The sequence below is a fragment of the Xiphophorus couchianus genome, chromosome 3 (assembly GCF_001444195.1).
Source record: "Xiphophorus couchianus chromosome 3, X_couchianus-1.0, whole genome shotgun sequence".
NCBI lineage: Eukaryota > Metazoa > Chordata > Actinopteri > Cyprinodontiformes > Poeciliidae > Xiphophorus > Xiphophorus couchianus.
Window position 1 is genome coordinate 16,847,810 of NC_040230.1, and position 24,013 is coordinate 16,871,822.

Sequence of the window (24,013 nt, forward strand, 5' to 3'; positions counted from 1 at the left end):
AAAGGATAGCTTTAAAAAAAAAATTTTACAAATAAAAATCTAATTAAGCTTCAAGTATTCCAGACTTTCACTTTGATACAATTTAGGGCAACCAGTTGTCTTTAGAAGTCAGTTATTTAGTATTTGTCATTTAATCTCAGCAGAACTACAGTTGGTCTGTTGCCATTTGTGATTTCATGATAAAGTAGATTTGATTGCATTGTGTTATACCTGATTTGATATGGACTGTATGTAACTGGCTCTGCATCAAAGCTTAAGCTTAAACAATTGTCTTCACCAAAAAAAAGTAATCATTTAACACCACCCTTAAATTATGGTCAGCAGATGTACAATGTCTGTGCTGTGGTCAAAGTAAGGTGGCATTATGAAGCAAAAAGCAATAAAGAAGCACACTGTGAAAAATGCTCAGAGCAGACCATCAAAAAGAAAAGAAAGTAACTTAGAAAATAAAATACCAAAACATGTCAAGACTTTAAGGGAACAGAAAGCTGCTATTCTGCTGTGCTCCTGTTGGATTACTTCATATCTGAGTTAGCTTTAATTGAATGTCATTTTTGTTCTGCTTTTAATACATATTTTTTATTCTGCATTTGCCATCCATTTTTTTTTATAGTTGTGGACTTCTTTAATTGTCATTTTATTTAAATTTTTGATAGGCATTTTTGAGAACAACTAACAAATATTTGTGGTTGTTTCCAAAGCAGTAATCAGTGGAGCAATTTTTTAAAACTAAGCTGCTAAGTGGCTGATTATTTCACGTAAAGTTGTGCGGTTGGTTTGAAGCGAGTAAATTACAAATGAAAGTCATCCAAACAGCCCAGAAACAGCATCAATGACTCCTTCATGTGAACTGCTTCTGTAGGACGCTCTTCACTGTTTAGTAGTGTTTTGGGCTCAAGCTGTGTGTTAAAGGAAAAAAAAAGCTTTTTTTCTCCAAGCTGAATGAAGTTAATTGCCCATGAGCTTTGGGGGAGAACATCTGCAAACAGAGCTCACTGACAGCTTTGAAAGACAGCTGCCTGCAGAGAACCTCTAAAACTAATTTCTCTCTCACTCCTTCCCTCTGTCATCTTTATTCCTCCCCAACCACCCACCCCTTTTATTTGTCCGCTTCCCGCAGAGGTTAAAGGAACTGCAGCACAGAGAGTTTGTTCGCAACGTGGCCTCAAAATCATGGAAGGACCAGCGCAAACAGGAGAAGGCTCTCAGGCGTCTTCACCAACTTGCACAGCTGCAGCAAGAAAGCCAGCGGTGAGCGGGTGGAATGTGTGTTGGCGTGTGTGTTTATGTGTGTCCAACTGCAGCAGTCTGTGTGTAATGAGACCAGTGGCAGGAGTCCAGAGGGGTTAGAGTGCGTCACATCCAGTCAACGATTCTTAGACTTGATGGATGCAAGCGCAGATTTGAGAGCACTCAGCTGGCCTAGATAGGCCACAGGTGAAGTAAATATAACATAAAGACACATTCTTGCTGACACGTGGAGAGTGGATGATTTGTAGGTGAAGGAGATGTAGTTTTTTTAGAGGAGAGTGAGGAGTGGAGCAACTTAAAATTAATGATATTGGCAAACAAAGTGTATAAATGAAACTTGCCTGCAGGTTTGAAAGTGTACGTTGCTTAATAATCATCTTGATTGTGTTTATTTTCTTTGCTATTAAATTTTTTTTTTTTTCAGAAACAGATGAAATACGTGGATGACATTGCTATGAAAGAAAAACTTCTTTTGCATTTTTGTTTTTGTTATTCATGTCAGATTAATCCTTTGAGATTGCATCAGTTTCTGCCTCAATGTTCAGAGCATATTTACATTTTTTATTTACATCTTTCATTTTTCACAGCTTCAAACTGCATTTCATTAGCCTAATAGCATAATTGCCCAAGTCTTATTTCTTTAAAATTGGGACTTAGGCAAGTATGCCATTAGGCTGAGGATTTGTTAAAACATGAAATACCTGTAAATAACTACACTTTTGGTTTAGATTTACTCACAAAAACTATCTCCCATAACTGCCAAACCTGTAGATTCCCAAAATCATTTATAACAACCGGTCTTACAACACCAAGTAGGCCAAAAAACAACACATCCTGCACAAATCTAAAAACAAAAAAACAAAATTGAGACCACATGAAAAATAAAATGACTATCATCTATAAGTTTGGAGAAAGTTTTAAAAGGCATTTCTAAGGCTCTGTGACTGCACCACATCACAGTGAAAGGAATTGTCTGTAAATGGAGAAAATGTTGAACCTTGATTAACCTTACCAGGAGGTTAAACAAGGTTCAAGGCTCTCTTACGATCTCTCTTACCAGGAGCAGAGAGATCAATTACTCATCCAAAAGATCATAAAATAACCCAGAACAACATCTAAACCATTGCAGCTACCGTGCCAAGGGATGTTTCATAGGTTGACCCCATTCACCACAAATACAGATGAATAATAATTTAAAACAACTAAATATTAGTAATTCACAAAGCTGAATGGTCAAAAATGTTTAAGTTTATACATTAATGGTTTGAGAATGTGAGAAAAACTGCAGACACTGCTATTTTTCCCTTTGGAACAGACTGCAGTGTTCCTCATGGATTTGCATGCTGGGAATTCTCCCTTTTTAAATGCACTGTTTTCTTTTTAACACAACTGTATATCACAATTGAAAAGGGGGTCTGTGTAATGTGAGTTTTTTTTACCTTCTAATTGTTTCATATATAATATATGCATTCCTATGCTTGCTCATGATTGAGTAAAGCAGGCCAAACATTAGCATGATTATTTCTCATGCCCCTCATAAATATAAATAACTTGGCAAAGGTGGCATTAGTTAAGCCTGTCCTGAAGTTGCAAGGGTGTGCTCTGGTTTGCTTTTGGCGTATCCCTTTGGACATTAATTACCTTGATTTAGAACCACAAAGAAATGAACTGGACATTCTTCCAGAGATTTTATCATTTCAAACTTCTGACTTAAAATGGTTCTCTGCCGTCATTTAATTCCATTTTATTTTAACGAGTTTGTGCCTATATAGCACTTAGGGCACTATCCATCTGCCTAAGTTAATGGCAAACAAAAATACCTTAAATAAATTTTTAGAAAGAATAATTCTTAGAATTATTTCTAAGATTGCAGAGAAAGTTTTTTCTGAGACCTCAGCTCCCAGGCCTTTGTATCCCACTGCTTTTCTGCTGCAAATTTTTCACTTAAATGTTATATGAAAAATATAAATGTCAAACATGGGTGGGGGTGGGCTTTGTATTTAAATGGGGGGGGTATTTTGTAAAATTGACTTGTTTGAGCTTTACATCATGTTATGTTATTCCCGCATGAAAAAAAATACCTGGAGTGTTGCTTTCATTATTTTATGCTTGCTTGAGAAATTACTGAATCTCCTATGGCAGCCATTCAGAGGGTACTTGCTCTCACTGAGCACTCCTTTTCCACACAGCTCTTACTCTAAGCTGTAGTCTCCAAGTCGAGCTTCAGCCTCACAGCGCACCTCTACCCAGCAACCCTGCCACTCACCTTCTTCAGACTAGTGGCAGCAGCAATTAGCAAACACTTGTGCATCTGCTGAGTTTATCATAAGAACTACTTCAAAGTGCAACGCTCCTAATAACGTTGTAAACGGCTTAATGGACAAATGTGTTGAAGCCAGACTGTCAGAAAGAGCAGAAGCTTCTTAAAGAGACAGAGGCCAAATTTCATTGCTTTAAATTGCAATGTCAAATTTCTTTTGAGTTGTTTGATATATACAGTCTTTTTACAACAAGTGAACGCAACATAGTTACTTGATTGTGCTATAAAATGGTACTATGTGCCTGGAAAATGCATAATACTGCCCCTTTAATTTAATGCATACTGGGAATCAGGAATAGGAACCGTGAACATCAAGTAGTATTTAATTTAATTCAAGAGGCTCATAGATTAGATTTTAAGCAACTGTTAAGTCATATATGTTGATAAAAATCAAGCTGTAAATAAAATATTTGTCTGTTTTCTATCTTGTTGCAGAGTTCCAAGAAGGACTTATGGGCTAAGGCGTGCAGTTAAAGCTTTTAGTCAGATGCAAGAAAAAGATGTGGACCAAAGAAGTTGCAGCTCAGAGGACAATTCTAAAGCCTGTGACCAACTCCAGCAAATCACTACTACAGACTCCAGGACTTTCAGCCATCAGTCTGATCATTCTTGCCAATCTCTTTCACAAATATCTTTAGCCACAGCTCTACAAGAGTCTCCACTGATCCATTCACCATCTCACACAGACTCTCCAGCACTGCATCCACAGCCTTGCCACAGCTTTTGCCCCCAATTGCCTTCCCCTACAACAGGGCGGGTGGGAGGCAGGCTCGGAGTGTCCTTCTGTTTCTCTCGGAGAGGGCCCAGACTAGAGCCTTCTGCCTCTGTCTTTTCTGACCTGGAGGAGGAGGAGAGAGAGAAGAGAAAACAGATGAAGGAAAGAGTAAAGGCTATAATGGAAGATATCGGCAGAGAACGAGGGGAAGCAGATGAAAGTGAAAAGGATAAGTCCAGCTCTGACAGTGTCTTGCTAAGGGACACGCAGCCAATCCCTGGAGAGCTTGCAAGAAAAGAGGAACAGATGGAACGTTTTCCTATTTCTGCTGCAGTCAGTGATAATCACAGCCAGGACTTATTAGACTCACAGTCGCAGACCTCGATGACCGTATGTGGCACTGCACTGGCGGTGTCTCACATGGACACCAAACAGAAAGACAGAGTTGCAGAAAGACACCAAGAGACACTGAGAAAGAGGGCGGGAAGTGATTTTCTATACGTGCAAGGCAAAGACGGTTCAACCCGACTACGATGGCCTGTCAGTTTGCTTAAATTTACCAAGTCTCAACCACAAATCTCCTACAGCTGCAAGCCGCTCTGCACAAATCTTCGACCTGCAGAAAGACTCAGTGAAGATCTGCGAGAGTCGCAACAAAAATTGTTGTGTGTTCTTTCAGGTGAATTAAATCCATTTGTGCCATCTGTTCATACAGCAGATGCACATTCCTGTTTGCAAGGACAAGAGAGACATGAGATTAGAACACACAGACAGGTAAAAAATGAGCAACATATCAATGTAGAGACAGAAGCACATCTGCTCCTTGAAAACAAAAACCTTCCATCACCTGAAACAGAATCAGACAAAGGAAAGTGCATACTAAGTGAGGAAAATTGCGAGGGGGCAGCCCCCCATCCATTTGACCCTACTCAGAGTGACAGCTCTGACACAAACTCACAGAATCCTCCGGGAGGCAGATTAGAGGGTGCAGGAGGGATCAGGAAGAGAGCCATCACAACCCTGAGCTGTAAATTAGAGTCTGTCACCCACCCTGGCACACAAGGGATGTGCATCAGCCCGTCCAGGTGTGAATGTGGGAGTGAGACAATACACAAGTCTGCCAGAGCGCCAGAGTCACATGTGGGTGTCCCAAAAGTGTCACCCAGAAAGAGGAAGACCAACACAAAGAAACACAAACTGGTAAAGAAAAAGAAGAAGAAGGATAACAAAGAAAGGTCCTCAAAAAACCAGCGATTAGCAAACTGCAAAGTAAGGAGTGTTGTCTCTGCAGTTTGTAGAGCAGTAGACACTGAAGAGACATGGGCAAAGAAAAGGAGACAAAGAAAGAAAAGGGTGAGGGGGGTGGCTGGTGCAGGCAGCGACTGTCTCCTGGGGAGATGTGTGGCAGAGCCAGTATCTGTCTCTGTCAGAAAGAGGAGGTCTCATAGGAGCCGCTGTGGTAAATTCAAGTCAGAGCTGGACACTGAGCAGACAGAACCATACAGAGTCTTCACCAGGCTCAGAGACACAGTAGGGGAGAGAGAGCGAGCAGGAGATACAGCCGTTTTTCCCTGGCGGTCCCACTTCTCCTTTCGTTCCTTGTCGCCGGGATGCAACTCAACACCGTTTTGGGAAAGGGGTCACCATGGCAACCCCAGGAGTTTCATTGACTTCTGTTACCCTGACAACAGCTGTGGTAGCGGCCCGATAAAAAAGAAAAAACTCTTCCACAGGGACAGAGAATTCATTCATGGTGAGAGCTGGAAATCAGGGAGGCGCTCAGGCTGCAGAGACAGAGGCCTGACTTTAGACCCCCAACAGAGGGAGTGGACAAGAGGTGCTTCTGCTGGAGGCAGTCAGGAAGGCAGGTTAAGGACTGGATGGAGCCCAAAATATAAATCAGCCGAGTGGGATCATGAGAGAAGGCTTAACCCAAATCCTTGCTGCTGGAGCAAGAGACATGAGAAGCCAGAGGATGTAGACTGGGACAGGAGCAGCATTGACAGGTGGACTTTTGGCAGCAGTGATAGCTGGGAAGACAGGGAAACAAGTAGGTCCATTTCATGCACCAAGTCAATTTGTGACAACAGAGACAGCCCATGTAGCACATGGAGGTGTGGAGGCTCAAGGCGGTCAAGTTCAAGGCACCTCTCAAGCCCTGAGTGGTGGGCAAGCCAACATCCTTCCAACTGCCATATTGCAATAGGTGCACAGGGTAGTAGATGCCATAGCCCACGTTCCTGCAGCCCCTGTAGCAGTACCAGCTTGTCAGAGCTAAGCTGTGAGTGGAGCAAAAGCAGTACCTGCTCAGGAATCACTGTAGATAGGTTGTCTGTCAGCTCATGCAAAGCATCGTCAATGTTTGCAGACATCTCCCTGGAGACAAGGAAGCACAGCAACCCCAAATTCACTCCCTCCATGTTGTCAGTTTCCCAGTCATTCCCCCAGATTTTACGGCTAAAAGGGCCAAACCTCAATTGTGACAGAAATCACTTACTGCTAAATGAGACAAGTTCACAGCTAGACCACTTACCCTCTGCTTCCGATGCAACTAGCATCTCAGACACAGCTTCTCCAGAGTTACATCCTAGTAAGACTCTGCCACAGACAGGGTCCAAGATGTTGACTTTACCTCTCATTGGAAAACTTCCTGCAATCCAAAGAAAGGCAAAGGAAAAAAAGGGTCTGCTGGAGAGGAGTCTGGAAAAGAAGAGAGAGGAAGAAGCTAAGATCCACGAGGCCCTTGGAACAGAGGGTGTCAGATCAATATGTCCTCTTAACACTGCTGAGTCAAATGCCAGCAGTATCCAAAATCTCTGTCTGCAGGAGATTAAGGCAGATGACAAACACACAGATGTAGAGACCACTACACCAATCAGCTTTTCAGCAGAGGAGATGGACAAATATCGTGTCCTCCAGGAGCAAGCAAGAGAGCACATGCAGAAAGTCCTGGAAAAGATACAAGAAAGTCCAGATATTCACACAGAGACAAGCTACACACATGGCACACGGACAGATAGTTGCTTTATTTCACAAGAACAATATAAACCTGTGCCCCTTCACAGCCTGATGGAGCCTCAGTTGATTCATCCAGATTTGTTGCAAAGACAAGTTCAGCACTCATTCCATGTCAGTCTCCCAATGACACAGGAGAGCTTTACACACCCTGTGACTCTGGGAGTTCCTAACCCCAATCCACTTCCACCTTCCCCTGCTCTCTCCAATCTTCACCATATCATTTTACAACACACAGCTCTCTCTATGGACCCCCATGTAGCCTCCACTTCCAGCACATCCACTTCTCTTCAACATTCTTCCCCACTCTCTCCTTCCCTTCCTCATCCTCTTCACTTTACTCCTTTCCCCATCACTTCCCTGCTTCCCTCAATCTTGTTTTCCCATCATCCCATTCCCTTCCTCTCACATGCCCCAGCTTTCCACACATCCCCTCTCACTCCACTGTCCCCAGTATCCCTGCAACCCTTGAACTCGCGGCCTTTCATAGACCAATCATGGCCAATGCATTTTCAACAGAAGGCAATATGATTTTCACAGAGTTGCTGCCATGGTTATTAATCTCTCCTGGCAGCAAGAGGACAAGGGGGAATGCTTAAAGAAAAGTCTGAAATCTTTTTTTATTTCAAATTAGGCATTTGTTATTGGTTTCCTCGTATCAGCGCCAACTCTTACTCACATACAAACACACTTCTATGTGTGCATATACACCAACAAGTATTGACTGATATCAAATGAAAATTTGTATCTCCGGTTAGCCTCTGCTCTGCTGCTGCTGACAGTAGGGAAAAAAAACAGACTTTGATTCTGTGCTTTGACCATCATTTCTCATTCAGGCCCAGAATAAAAGCAAAAGGTACACCTGCTATTCAAAGACAAGCTGGGCTTGTGTAATCCTCTCTTTTTCCTACAGAGTTACAGGCAGACCAGCTGCCTTTTGAAGTACCCTTCAATCCAGAGACAAGGTAACAAGAGAAAGTGATAATACTCCCCGCTTATCTCCATTTCATACAGGTTATCTGGGTTAGGCTGTGACTTTCAACAAACAGATAACATACCAAGGACCAGAGGGGGATGTGGCACGGCCATTTTAACCTTATGTGAGCTCTCTGTGAGATAGGAGTAATCCTGTCCAAAGACAAATTTACATCATGAAGGACACAGATTTATATATTTGAAATCATTAAAATAAAATATGTTCATACACTAATGAATCCCCACTTAATGCATTTGTTAATAGATGTCCTTTTACAACTTAAAATCTGAGACATGGCGTTTTCTTTTTGTCACAGTGCTTTTAACAGTTCATGAAGCTGATGTTATATTAAAGTGTGAGTGACAATAAAGGGACTTTCATGCTTTTCCAAAATCTGTCTGACTCTTGCTGATCATGTCATGTTTTGCAGTTTTGCAACAACATCTATGTAATGTGTGCCCTCTGACACAGAAGTCCCAACAGTTTTATAACACACAGTAGCTAATGCTGTTTTCCGTTTACTTCAGAAATTGGAAGTCTAATTGGCAGTACATCCAACTTTAGTATGTTTTGGTTGCAAATCCAAAGAATCACAGGATTTGCTTGTTCTTTTGCTTAGTGAAACACTCGTGACAATATACTAATCTACATGGCTGTATTTAATGCACTTAAACACAGCAGTAAACACAGCACAACTACAAATAAGAATCTGATCTGTATCCAATTAGATTCCTAATAAAGACATTTTGAAATATTTTGGAATAAAAGTCCTTGAAGCTCAACTCCACTTTGTTCCCTTACTACTGTCTTACACTTCATGTAAACTGTAACTACAGTAAGCTATGTGGTCACAATTTGCACACCAATTAAAAATAAATCACAATCTATTTTCACATGAACACCTTAGAAGTCTGAATTAAAGCCATGCCCACTATTGTGTTGATATACACATACTGTTTCCAACACACAAAGAAAGCCTTGTAGCATCTGACTCTGCAATGATATTCACAGTTAGAGGAGAGATCTGGTCGACATGGTTTGTTCAGTTTTTTTGTGAAGGAGAACTATATAGTGTCCAGCTGAAAAATCAGTCATTACATTTTGTCTCAAAGCAAAACTCTAATTGATTTAAAACATACTTTGCTGCAAGTTGTCTGCATATTGCTAACTGAAACAGTACTGAAATGTGACATGATACAATTTATCAACAAGCTATATTAAGAGAGCATAAACATACCAGCATTAACGTACCATGACAGCAACCTGCCCATGAAAACATCAGCAGTCAAGATATGAATTTACAGAAGACTGTGGCTGATGAATCAGATACATTTTGAGAAAGAAATTATGACTTTATTGATACATTTTTCAGTATGAATTCAGGCTTAATTATCGATGTTTGAAATTTTGACACAACTGTGTGTTCCAACAGGATCACCCAATACACATCAAAACTTGATTTGAACTGGATGAAGCTGGTAAACATGAAGCTTCTGGAGTGGTTTCAATTTTAGAAACAAATAATGAAGCAATCCACATTTTAGAAGATGTTGTCAGAAGAACAATATCTTACCTTTCTTAACATAGCCTGCCTTGCAATGGAGCAGCAAATCAAAGCTGTCCTGCAGAAACTCCCAGTGGGACAACATGTCTGTAGCTGTCAATAAAAATGGACAAGAGAGACTGCAGTAACTGGAACGTCAGTGGTGGTGAGTGAACTAAATGGGACACAATCGCAATAATGATGCAGAGCATGCAACACTGATGAAATGCAGTGTGTTGCTTCATTGCACTTTAAAGCTGCTGAGGTTTCAAGCATATATGAGAATTATTTAAAGAGGTATCAGACTGAGGCTAAATGACTATTTATGATTTACCCAGATCTGTATTGGGAAAAAAGTCTTTTGATGGGAGATTATACATGCTAATCAGTTCTGTGGTGAAACATGCTTAAAAAGCAACAAATTTACAATATGCAAGGTTGTTAACACCTTTTATGTGTGAGTCAACCAACTTTTGGTTTTATCTTTTTCATTTGAAGAAGTATCTTCCTCTGACTCCTTGTCACAGGGTGAATGTGTACAGAGCCAACTACATTTATATCATCCCTGGTAAAAAATAAATAAATAAATAAAGGCAGTATTGCAGTAGCAAATCTTCCACTGAAAATTGTAGAATGATCCAACTTTTAAATTGAGTGTACTAAATCAATGAGGAAAAAAATCCATACAAGTAATAATAGTTTTTAAACAATCACTGTAGATACAATTATCGGCACCCTTGCTGTTACTAATTTGTGCAACCACCTACTGACAGTAGAGAAGCACTCAGAACATTTCACATTGTTGGAGTATATAGGAAACAGGATCTTTAGAGAATCTCTCTTGATCGTTCAGAACTCTGCATCCTCTCTCATGATTTCTTCAGCTCTACTCAGCTTTCTTTTTTTCTGGGAACTGAAATTGCCACGAGAAAAGATTAAATTTGTGTCTTTTTGAAGCATTTCTGCACAGATTTGGCAAGTTCTATTATAAATCAATATGACTACTAGCTTTTAGTTTTCAGATAGAATCCAGTGTTAGAATCCATTTCAACAAGGTTTCAAGGTCCTTTGAAAGAAAAACATGCCCAAAACACAGCAGACCCTCAGTCATACTTTACAAGCATTTTTATATGCCAAGCATAAAAGAAGTCATGATTACAAATTAGAAATTTGAAGCATACAGTTTAGCTATGTTACCCACCAACCTTGGATGGGTTCAGGTTGAAGTGTAAATTTCGTTCTTTCAATGTGCGACTCTGCGACATAGAAAAGATGAGATTCGTTGAGATTCCTTTAGCACCTAACAGGAAGGTTTATTTGTCTTCTGCACAATGAAAATAATCCATATACAATACTTCATGCATCAAATACTTCAGCCATCACAGGGTAACTCCAACAGATAACTCTTTGATTCAGTACATCACAAACAAGAATTCTTTTAACATGCTCCATTTACCGCAGTGTTTCTCAATTCCGGTCCTCACGCCTCCCTGCCCTGCATGTTTTAGGTGTTTCCCTTCTGCTACACACCTGGATTGAATCTATGGGTGATCAACAGGTTTCTGCAGCACTTGATGGTCATGCAATCATTTGAATCAGCTGTTCTGGTATAGAGGCACATCTAAAACATGCAGAGCAGGGGGCCCTGAGGACTGGAATTGAGAAGCACTGATTTAAAGTTATGAATTTTATGAAATGACAAAATCTATTCACAGATGGCTTTTAATTCTCTAAACCATATTAGCTTTTTTTAATTAGTGCTTTAACTCAAATACTTTGTCCTTTTTCCTCAGATTTTTTTGTATTTTTAATTATCAAAATAAATATTTTTAACCATATTAAATAGCTTTTACAACTTTTATTTTGCACAAATAAAACATACTATAACATTTAAGCATTTTAGCTTTTAATTGTATTCATTGTTTTAAAACAATAACAGTGTGTCATTTCTTACACAAAAACTACTATTTAACCACAAAACTGAATAAGGTGTAATTCGTCTCTAATGCTGTTTCTCTTTACAAAGTTTCACATATAGGCAGCCATTACTTACTCACTGGATGTCATAACAATATTGTTTCTCTGGGGGGTTTTTTGCAATAACCTATAAAGAAGTGTCAATTTTACAAATGAAGACACTAAAATAATGTCCTTAGTGTGGAAACCGTCTCAAGAAGTACGAAACACAATAAATTCAAAGTGAATTCAACAGTCCCTCAGCTGCCCCTCGGTTAGCTCACACACGTACAAAGGCCGCTAGCATTAGAATTAATTAGCTTTCAGAAACATGTCACATTTTGTACACAACACTAATCACAATCTGAACAACAAGACTCACTATGTGACACTCGATTTAATAGCCTCTTCAACTCAAAGGATACCAATATAGATGCATCAAAATACATTTTTACGACCTGCGATTGAGAAAAGATGAAACACACATGTCGAGCTTCCTTTAGCATCTAGGAAGGTTTATTCTTCTTCTGTGCCCAACCTTCTCTATGCCACCAATGCGACATACGCCACCTCGCGGTTGATGTGGAATCGCACTGAACAACTGAAATAACGCAAAAGAAATTAAGGATAAAAAAAATAAAATAATGTTGGGGTGCGTATTTTCATATTTAGTGTTTGCATCTACTTAACTTGTTTTTACAGTTACATATAATTTAAAGATATTAACAGGGCAATAACAATTGTGGCACCAGTGATTTAGACACTTTTATATGGAAGTGTAGAATTGTGGAAGTAGTATATAAATTCAGAGTATATATTCAGAAAATAGGTCAAAGCACTTTATTCACTTGTAAAAAAAATTTATATTTTGGTACCAATGAATCATAAAGTTTCAATTTAGAAAGTTGTGAAACCCATTTTCTAAATTTAAACGCAAATGACAACTCTGCCCTTTACAGGCTAACACATTTTGTGTATGGAATGCATCTTATTGCCAAACATTAAAGTGATTTTGTTTAAAGACAGATTTTTCCGGCCTCACTTCAAGCTGCTTTAGAACAGCAGAAAATACATTAAATGGTAGAAAAAAAACCCAACCTTTTGCATCATTAATAAAATAGATGAGTTTAATTCTTGTATCTCATGCCAAGGGTTATGGATGATGGTAACTGTTGCTATGCATTCAAGGCTGGTAATAAAGCTGCTTGCCAAATAGTTGATAGCTGCAGCGGCCGGCTCCCAGGGAACAGAACACAGACAAGAACAGAGCGGCATCCAGATGGCGTATGGACTCAGACTACCCAGAGTACTTTGAGAAATTGAATTGATTTTCCCTCCATGATATCACTGAGCACAGCCTTGCAAACAGTTTTAGGGGTGGGTATAGCAGAAAGGGCAACATGAATGCAAAGAAAAAGACAAGGCACAAAATATGTACTCCCTGCCTGGAGGTGGTGGCAAAAAGTATTGCAGAGATTCTGTAATTAGAGCCTAAGTCTGTTTTCTCCTCCTTCTGACCCTTTAAGTTTGAGACAAAGACCCACTGTCTCTCTCAATGGGACAAGAGATCAAACAGACTGCTTGAAATATAGAGTAGTAATTAGCATGTTTCAACATAAACTTCTATATATATTCAACCCACTGTTCAGTCTCTCTACAAGTTTCATTTAGAGATCTACCAGATTTGTGCTGCAACTTCTCTGTGCTCTCAAACTGATAATAAGGAATATGATAAAAATATCAACTGAGTGCTTCTTTTTCCCCTCTTCTCCACACTTCATAGGAATTCAAATTACTGCAGCATTCTAAGAGCAAATGCTGAAAAAATTACACATTAGCCAAAAAAGGGTTCTTTAGAAGAAAATAATAAGGTGGTGCTGAGAACTTTTATTATAGAAGAAAAAATCCAGCTCTCCCACACTCTCGCAATGCGGTCATGTGGAAATTAGTAATCACAATATCACTGTACTTCCTGTCAGTGACTGATTAAACCATTACCTAAGCTCCAAGATTTGCCCCCTGGTGAGTTCATGTTTTGCTGCTGCGTGTGCACGCTCCCAGAGAGCAGGTTGATTTATGATGGAGAGGAAGCAGTTTGCTCAGTCAATCAGCTTCTGAGAACTAATGAGGAATAAAAACTAAATCTGGCACTCAGTCAGACACATCAGCAGCCCCAAAGAGCTCTCTGCTTGGGCAGAAATTCATTTTATTGGCACCACATCTGACTGTTAGTCTGCAGTGTGGAACGCCACGGATTGTAATCAGGAAAAAGTGCCCCTCACTGTGACTGAGGCTATCACCTTATCCAAACTTGCAATGTTAAACATATTTTGAATCCTTTATACAGTTTATTAATTGTATTTTATTTTGATTTTATGAAATGGACCAAAACGGTGTAGCAGCTGCCAGAAGGTGTATTTGAGGAACATTTTTTCTTCTTTTCTTTATCATTTTTCTATAGCACAAATCAGACCCAAAAGGTTTTCTCTTATTTTTATCTTGAGTGGATTTATATATGAGTATAAATCACGCAAACTGCTGGGAGAATTTTGCTGTAATATAGAAATTTTTCCTCTTCCAAATTTTCCCTCGAAATTGTCTTCGACCTAAAATGATTCAGTTTTATGAGCCATGAAAGTGATTGCATTTTTGATAACCAACGAAACTAGCTGACTTTTAGACATGAAAGTCATCTAAGGTAGCTGATAGTTGTTTTAGTGCCACTATAGGTTTCACCATCATGATGGCAAGTTCACGGAGAAGTCCAGTGTTTGCATTTAGGGCAAAGTATTCACATTTAAGCAGACCCCATATATACAGCATGTTTGCTGAGTCCCCTATGAATCTCAAAGGTAAATTGTTTATGGTTTTTGCATGCCAAAAGTTTAATAGAAGTCAATTATTTTGGTAGGTACTGTATTTGAGGTTGTGTAACATCTCTGATTTGCTTCCTTTCTTTATTTTCTATGGTTTGAATCTGACCTTCTTTGATTCAGCCATGTGAGCAGGACTCCCACTGTGTTCTCTGGCTGTGCAAAAGAAAAGGAATCGTCATCCCTTCAATGCCACTCATTCAAAACTGTTTAAATGCAGTTTTTACTGTACGGACTTGCAAAGCATATACAGTACAACATTGTCACTTTTCAAAAATAGCTATTTTTCTCTCACAATGACATTCATTAAAAGTTTTATTTAGTTCTGATGCACAGAAAACACATTGTTCACACTGTTCAATTTAAATGTATCCCCTTTTTACTTAATCTTTGCAGCTGCACCAATAAGTGAGAATAAAAGTTCAAAAGAACCCAAATGACAAGGTTAAAGCTGAAATTCTGGTCTCCATTACCTAAACAGTCGATGACCTCTTAGTTGGGTCGTTATTTTGAGTTGCTTTCTGCATCTCCCATGATTTCTTTTTCATGCATCACCTTGTTAACTCTGCCTGAGCTTTTGAACTTCCCCTAAAAGTACAGTTCAAAGAGTAATCTGCCACCGCTGATGTATCAAGAGACACTGCTCTGCCTGCAGGTGCGATATGTGGAGAGATAATTGGATTCTGACTGTTTAGAGCTTTTACTTCAAAACAATGCATCACTATGTATAATTCAGAGCCAGAAAAAGCTCTGAATTATACCCTTATCCAACAGAACACCACCTCATTTTTTATCCAATCGCTATTTACTCCTCTCTGCCGCTGAGCCAAAACATGTTTCTGTAAGACTTTTCTCTAATGTAGAAAGCGGCTATGTTGCCAAAGTTTTTGAGACACTTGTCTTTGCACACAAATAGAGTTTAATAATATCCCATTCTTAAACATTTAATATAATGTTGGCTCAACAACCTTTAAGAGCTCCAGCTCCAAGATGTTCATGGGAATATTTTGTCATTTTTTCCAGGAGGGTATTTGTGACCTGCTGCTCAACTCAGGTAAGGTCAAAACTCTACGCAGGCCACACAGATTACTTCATAGCAAACTTGTCCATGTCTATGTTAAATTTTTGCTCCTTTGTTCATTACTGACTGAGCACATGGAAGCAAGGTTTCGGGGTAAAAGTGTTTATTTATAGTGTGGGTGTTACATTCTGACTGTCGTAATACAGACATACCCTATCCTAATTTCCTTGCAATGACAATGAAGATATTCATTATTCTCAAAGTTATGAATGTTGTGGTAGTTGTTTGGTCAGATTTTGGTTGTCTTTTGTGTTTTAAACTTCATCTTATTCATTTATAGCTCTTGGCCTATTACAATAATTTCTCAGTGTTCAGAATTGTTAGAAACCTGTTGTCATACAGGTTAAATCCTTTTCTTTTCTTTGTTTAATCTTGGGTTCTCTTCTTTGTTCTCATGTATTCTCATAGATTTGTGTTAGTCTATATCCCTTGGTATGTAGATCCATTTAAGTCTTAGATCAGCTCCCTGTGTTGTTTCCCTCTCCCTGTTTCCCTGCTTTCCCTCTGCTACAGCTGCTCCACATCTTTTATGATTAGTTAATCTAGTTTCTTTGCTATTTTCCGCCCGTTCCTCAGTAGTTCAGCACCTAGTTATTCGTCTTTCTTTGCTGGATTCTTCCTCCACTCTGGCTGTGTTCAAGAATCTTCTTTTTCTGGGATCCCCCCTTAAGTTCACCTTGTCATTCTAGATGAAAGAGCTCTGTTGCCACAGTCGATCTCTGCACTTGGATCTTTTACAAAGCCCCTACGTGACAGAGTTTGTCAAAAATGTCTTTATACGTTACAGAAAATGAATTATTTTCACCGAGACTAGGGGGCAAACCCCAAAATTTTAAAAAGTCTGTATCACAACCCCCTACTGCAAGACAGGAATATTTAATGCTACCTTCAGCAACAACTGAGCATTGCTTAAGCACTACAGCCTTCCTTACTATTGTTTCTTACCATTTCCATCAAATTATAACTGCATGGTTCTGATCTGTACTTCCAGCAGGATAATTCACCATGTCACAAAGTTGCACTCGTCTCAAACTGTTTTCTTCAACACAAGAATGAGCTCACTGTGCTATAATGGCCTCCGCAATCTCCAGATCTCCATTCGGTAAAGCACCTTTAGGATATGGCATAATGGCAAATTTGTATCGCAGATGTGCAGTTGAGAAATGTGCAGCAAATGCATGATGCTATCATGTCAATATTGATCAAAATGTGAGGGATGTTTCCTGCGCATTGCAGAATCTAAATCAAGGTTCTGTTGCCAAAACACAGAGTCCAATCTGGTGCTCGCATGTGAACCTAATAAACCGACCAGTGAGTGGAGTGTCCATAATGCATTAACAGATTAGATGTAGCACGCTTGGTATGGTATTATTCTTAAACTTGGCATGGACCCACCCCCAAGGACCTGACTCTGTCAGCACATTGCTTCCACTCATCTGCACAAACACAGAGGTGTAATAGAGGAGAATTAAGGAGGCTGTAATAGTGAGATGTGATGCTTGGTTGTAAGACAGCATGGCTAATTCCCTGGTTGTGTTATCTCTGAAAGACAGATGTTCCCAGCCAAGATTGTGGCGCGTGCACACACGAGACAAAGAAGGAAAAACAAAACTCACACACAAACTGGGGAAATGCAGAGATGTGTGAACATGGAGAAATGCACAGTGGGACAGTTTAAAATACTTTTATTGACCAAAAACAGAGATTATTGATGAAGATAACATTTCTGTGCTTCATTAAAGGACACAATGTGTTTCTGCAGAGTAAACAAGAGAAAAAAACTATTAATCTTAAAGAAAGTTTTCCTTGCAGGACAAGGATTCACAGTAGAAGATAAAGATCATTTGATACATGGCTTCACCCTGTGGCTGTCAACCTCTTGGGTTAGATAACAATCCATCCTATTATGCCATTAATTCAGTTAGAATGCATGGCCACATCCTAAAATACATCAATCTAGATGGATGAGACAAAGCTTCCTGTCGGTGCACAAGTCAGGGGTGTCAATTTCATCCTCTGCATCGTCTTGTCCCGCTTGTCTAAATTTCTGCCTCCTTTCCAGGCTCTTTGTCACGTCTGAGAATATTCATAAACTGCTCCTGCAACCAAGCACAGTATCCATGATTCACAGAGCAGCCTTAACGGCCTCATTGAAAGATTGAACAAATTGTTTATAGGTCTTGAAGCAAATGCGAGTGGTTGAGTGTGACTTCAAGGAGGCTTTTTCCACAAATGAACATATGAAAGTATGTACAAACATTAGAGCTGCCTCTCACATTCCTTTTTTGTCCTCTCAGCTCAGATCTCCCTCCTCCTGTTTCCGTTTAAACGGCTTCAGCTTTAAGTCTCCATATTCAGATAATTTCCTCCTTAATCCCTTCAGAGGAGCTCCTCGCTTAACTTTCTAGTTAAAGTCAGTGAGACACACTAATACAGGATAAACAGCGCACACACACATACATCTAGGAAATTTCACTTATCTGATGCAAGTACAACTGTTGGTTGCTTTGCTCAGCTGGTGTGTGTGTATGAGTATGCTTATTGGCTGTATTAGGGAATTTGAATGATTAGGATCCAATCAAGTTGTTGTTTTGAAACATGTGCATTTTAAAGCTGTTAATCCAGGATTATTTCCCCTCTCCTTATTTTATTACCGTTGATTACAAAGAGGAAAAAAAAAGTCACATACACGAACACACACACAAACAAACACTAATTAAGGTTTGGCTTCCCTGGAGAATGAGCATGAGTATACTGCTGAGGTCTCTAAACATAGCTCAACATAGCCTATAGGTTGAAAAAGACAAATTTGATTTATGTATGACTACACACAAGGAATTAGCTAGCACTGCAAGATGATGTGTGTCTTTTAGTCGGTTCAGATATTTACTTTATATCCAGTTATTGCCAGGTAATTTGTTATTTTTTACAATCTGCAAATACAGGTTTATGGTATTTCTGGGCATTGAGAGCCATTTTAACCTTTAGGCTAATTCAGGTTTCTGACACTTTTCATTTAAAAACAAATCCATTGTTTTTGAGACGGATGTATGTATGTATGGACAAACAGGTAAACACAGATGTAGTGTAGATAGATGGGTACATTCTTCCGTTTTCTTTAAAAAAAAACATCCCGTTTATCACTTGTTCTATATTGCCTCCAGAAATAGGCCTATTCAGGAAACGTTAAGAGGTTTTTTGAACATACAACAATCTGGATTTTCAGTGAATTTTTTTTAGCAATTCACAATATTCACATGACAATGCAGGTCTAGAAATACAAATATTAGTCCTTATTCCATTTTCTTTTCCTGTACTACTCAGGGTCAAAAAAAAAATATTTACACCAATTTCATAATTTGAAGGAACCCTGGAAAAACAGATGCCTGCCAGTGCAAAACATCCTGGAAAAGAATGTGCATCCTTTCCCTAGTGACCTCTCAGCAAGTGAAAATACCCCATCAGTTCTAAAGCTGATATACAGGTGAGATTATGTTGAAGGATTTTCAGATCACCTGAGGCTTTGTTTGTCCACAGAGGCCCCTCTCACACTGGGTCAGTTTAGAATTATCAGACATGGCTGACCGCCTGAGTTCACTCACCCCCACAGGAGTCATTAATCAGACGTTGTTGCGGATGAGCTGTCCAGACACATGCCACAACACACAGGCGTATCCACAAAAATGCACAGACACATTAGAGCCTGCTTTAATTAGAAAAACGAAAATGCTGGATGACAGAATGGCTTCAGGTATTCGTTCTTCAAGGCCTGCAGAGGTGCATCCCTGTACACTAACCACAGCAGACATGGATATGGGAGAAAAAAGTCTAGTCCACAAGTAAAGCATCTCATAAATCTGCAAAACTTTTACAACATGGACACACACAGAGAAAACATTATATTTGCAATTTTTTCCCTCCTGGGGTATATTTGATGCTCCATAAAAAAACAAACAAAAAAAACTGATTCAGATCAGGGTATCAAATGGCTGCCAGGCCTCTCAGTTTGCAGCAGGGTCACTATCTGCAACAGGATCTCTGATAACACTCTATTTTTTTTTTTTTACCAGGTTTGGGATTTTTCAAAGACACGACACTGCTGTGGGTGTTCACGGTGTGTTGTGTGTACTAACAGAGATAGGACATGGAGAGATACCTAACTAAACAAAACAAAAATTTACAAACACTCATCATCATCATGTTGCTACATTAATCTAAGCCTTTTAATAATGTATTTTTGCAGCTCTCTAGTCGGGTATTATGATCAGGCAACCAACAACTTTAGAGAATTTTAAAAACAAATTAATTAAAATTTATAGCAGATTTTCTCTGCTATTCCAAAAATAGAAAAACTAAAACATTTATGCACCCTGGTACCATTTGGTGAAATGTCCCTTAGCAAGGGTCAGAGGAACCAGGAACCAGGAAACAACTTCCAACATAAGTATCAGAAATGGTAATTATTTAAACATGAATGTTTTGCTGATGCAGACAGGGCTTTTAGGATAGTACAAACAATTGCAGAAGCATTTGTCCATCCATTCCAAAACTAAACTTAAGAAACATATCACTTCTGTCTACATTTCAAACATTTATATTGAGGCTCTAAGTTTTTCATAATCTTAAATGAGATCAAGGGTATCTCATTTACCCTACTATTGAGAGATATTATGTATCTCTCAATACATAATAAAGCAACGTAAATAAGTATCTTTTGTTGTTAAGCTGTCTTTTATTAAAAAAAAAAATGGATGAAAAAATAATATACCTCTGTCTCAAAGATCCATTTAAAAATCTTTAGTAGCATTTTAGGATATACCAATTAAGATAAACATTTAATAGACAAAAAAAAAAAATCAAGAAAATATTTATCAGTCCAAAGTATCGCATAGTGAACTGGTTGCTCACCCTGTTTAGAAGTGATAAAATAAATGATTTATTTGTCTATAAAGATTAAATAACCATTTCTTTGCCAGAGTCATCAGTGCACTGAACTATAATGTGCAGTAATATTTTAAGTGGATCATTTTCATCAATCTTGACACATTTTATAGTTTGCATTTTAATACTTTTATGAATCTGCTTTCATAGCCTTTTAACAAGTTTTTGTGAGCAGTGTCTCATGTTACCTTACATAATATGTGACTGTTCTTTTAGCATTCAGAAGTCCAGTGACCAAATACACACAGCGCCTAAGAAATGTTTCTCCATTCCGTTTGTCACATCATAACTTCAAACGTTGAATGCATTGTTTGGAAATGCTTTCTTGCACCAGAATTGCATTATAAGTACAAAATAGTCAAGACAAGAATTGTATCAAAATCTAATCTAGTCCTGTTAAATTTGAGTTTAAACAGATACTAATTAAATTGTGTAGTCAATATATTTTAGGTCTAAATAGAGCAAAGGCAATTGTTCTCATTTATCTTTTAGATTTGAAGCCAGAAGTGGCTGTACAGCTTATAGTAGAGATTTGAAAACATTTCAGACTAATTTCTCTGTGCTGAAAGAGTAAATTGGTACACAGTCATACTTGCTTTAGAGCTGCTGGGGCCAAAGACATTCTCAAACACCTTTGGCCACAAACAGCAAACGTATTTATAGAACTAAGCCTTTACATGATGCTGCACTACATATTTCATACATTGTAGGAAATAATTGTATGCCACAATGCACAGACCCAGGCTTTTATGTCCTTAACACTGTGGGACTATTAAAAGGACGTTATGTGAAGACTTGTGTTAAAAAGTCAGTTGCTCGTTTCTCGGTTATGCAAGTCACTTTGAACACTCGAGCAGCAACAGAGCGAGCGAGAGATGTACTCTGCATGAGTTAATGTCAGATTCACTCTATTGTCTTAAGTCTCTGAGTTTAACCCCCCAAAAATGAAAAAAAAAAAAGAGACACATGAAGCATGAGCTGAATACCACAAAAAATCAAGCATTTACATAAACACTAGGCATTAAAATCACAGCGCATGTAAAAATAGCATGAAGTGTTAATAACTGGGTTTCTCTGACAATGCTTAGAGGGAAAAGCAGTTCTGCTTGTTGTGCTGAGGAAAAAAGGATAGAGTAATTAACATGCTTCTTTTGTGCTTTTGTTTTGTGTACGTGCGGTACATTCCCGCTCGTACAAAACTGTGTGGGTGTGCAGTGAAGGTAAAGCATTCAAGAGCTGCTGATGAGAATTAAACCTCTAAAAACTAATTTCTTTCATTGGCATCTGTCGAGAAGATTAGGGGAAGCATTACTCAAGTATGCACTTATTTCGACAAAAGCATTTAGCAACTTAACTGAAAGAGATTGAGTAGATTTTTAATACCGCTCTGTTTGTGCAAATCAATTTAATCTTTGAAAAGCCTGTACAAAAAGGCACTTTGAAGAGGGCACAAAAACTCAAGGAAAACATGATGGGGTGCAGTCAGTGCTCCATGGGGGCCTCTACTTCCTCTTCATTGTCACTGCAAGGTTCGTAGTCGTCGTCCACAGCTGGGTCTTCGTCTTCTTCCTCGATTTCTCCTCCCAGTTCGCCCAGCAGCTGTTCTGCATGATCCAGCATCGGCTGGTCGTCGCATCGCAGCTTACTGTACAGCTGCAAGGAGACAAAAGCTATAATGTGAGTGCTTGAAGGATGGAAATTGCTGTGGAGCAGAAAAAGGGAATGTTTTCATACAGCTGCGTCTAATGAGTCAATTTATTTCAGCAGCCTTGTGGTCATGTTTGTAATTGAAAAGTGGTTCTCAAAGTATTTACCTGGATAAATCAAGACTAAATTAAAAAAAAGCAGAAATATTGAAGGGAAGAGACTAGTCATTTTCTGATATGAAGTTCTTATATGATATGATAAAAATATACCATGGTTTCTCTAGAGGGAAACCACGGTACTATTAAAATGAGGTTTTAATAGTAATGATATCAGTTTTAATAATAATAAACCAAACATTGCATAACAACATTGAGATGTGACCTCAAACCGAACCCTGAGCTCTGAGATAACTGGAACACAGCATGAAACTTTACATCTAGTGAGGCTAAGGCAGCAGTATTGTAAAAGTATGAAATACTGCCACCTGCAAGAGGGAGTAGGCAGCAGTGATCTCTTGATTTTGCGTGAGAAACTGGATGAACCGGTTTATGAAATAGCCTCATTGCACAAGTCTTTAACAGCAGCTAAAAGCTTACAGAAGCAGCCCTAATCACACTGTATCATTGTCCCATGGACCTACAACTGAAGGGGGGCCAGGAAGTGTGCATTACTGGTCAGTCGTATGGGCTGCTTTTATAAATGAAATGCACAAACTAGCATACCAAACCGTACCGACCTGTGCCGTACCGCTCAGTAGTTAGATTTAAGCATTTCAGCATTAGGCTAATTGAAATACCCAGTGAAATCTGTCATCCGTCAGTAGCTACCTCAGCTTTGCTAAAGCCTTTTTGTCCTTCATTTGTCAAATTAGCACATTTGGATACACAGTTTAGCAGCACAAGAGACAGAAGAAATCTCCCATTTTTCTTCCTCTTGCTGTTGTGAGATGCATGCACTCCTGTGCACACACAAAGACAGTAAAATGTGATTTGAAAACAAAAAAAAAAACACAGGGCTGTTCAAAACTGCCAGTAGATTTATCTCTGTAAAATAGCCTTCTTGTGTGTAATTACTGAACTCGAAAAAGGGGCTGCATGGTGAGATTGTGGTTTTGTATACACATTGAGAGTATGGAAAAACAAATGCAGCCATTTAAATTTAACTACCGTTTCTAGAAACATGGAAAAAGCACGATGATTGTGTTCAATGCAGGGAATCTTATTTAGTTTTAAAAATGTGTAGCATAGAGCACACACTCACTTAAGCTCATGGACAATACACAGCCGAGCGCCATCATTCTTAGTAAAAGTGTAACGAGGCCAGGGGAGTGAGTGAGAGTGACTGCTTTGCCCCAGGACCAGTCTCTAAGCAACAGCAGGTCCTGACAGGAGACATGCAGTCCCATGGGAACTCATTTGGAGTGGTAAAATGTGTGCTCTGTGTGTGTGTGTGTGTGTGCAAATTTAAGCGAATGCTGTCTCTGCAGATCGGAGCTCCGGGGATGCAGAGCGTGACCCAGGTCCAGGCACAGAAACAGATACCAGGGGGGAGAGGTGACCCTGCCAGACTCTTTCAGAACACCACTGCTGCACACATACACAGCCACACAAACCAAGGGATTTTCATTACAGCGTTGTCACTTTCAAATGCCTAGAGATGTATACCTGCAAAAAAAGAGAGGCTTGCTTTACAATA

At 39.1% G+C, this 24,013-nt stretch overlaps 2 protein-coding genes and 1 long non-coding RNA gene across 4 annotated transcripts in view; 1 reads left to right on the forward strand and 2 right to left on the reverse strand.

Moving 5' to 3' along the window:
• znf804b (zinc finger protein 804B) overlaps nt 1–8,670 on the forward strand; it is a 55,932-nt gene extending 47,262 nt beyond the window's left edge. For both annotated transcript variants that reach the window (XM_028013566.1, XM_028013565.1), the window contains 2 exons: nt 1,121–1,251; nt 4,007–8,670. In XM_028013566.1, the coding sequence (XP_027869367.1) occupies nt 1,121–1,251; nt 4,007–7,832 (3,957 nt within the window). In that variant the 3' untranslated portion in view covers nt 7,833–8,670. The remainder of the gene's footprint in view (nt 1–1,120; nt 1,252–4,006) is intronic.
• LOC114142339 (uncharacterized) lies at nt 4,288–12,286 on the reverse strand. The gene is made up of 4 exons (XR_003594993.1): nt 12,235–12,286; nt 11,026–11,076; nt 9,851–9,934; nt 4,288–4,409 (listed from the first exon to the last, which is right to left on the reverse strand). It is a non-coding gene; the product is annotated as an uncharacterized LOC114142339 (long non-coding RNA).
• A 7,136-nt stretch (nt 12,287–19,422) lies between these two features.
• Nucleotides 19,423–24,013, reverse strand: part of LOC114142192 (probable assembly chaperone of rpl4) — a 33,785-nt gene continuing 29,194 nt past the window's right edge. The window contains exon 11 of the mRNA XM_028013334.1: nt 19,423–22,324. Within this exon, the coding sequence (XP_027869135.1) occupies nt 22,154–22,324 (171 nt within the window). The 3' untranslated portion in view covers nt 19,423–22,153. The remainder of the gene's footprint in view (nt 22,325–24,013) is intronic.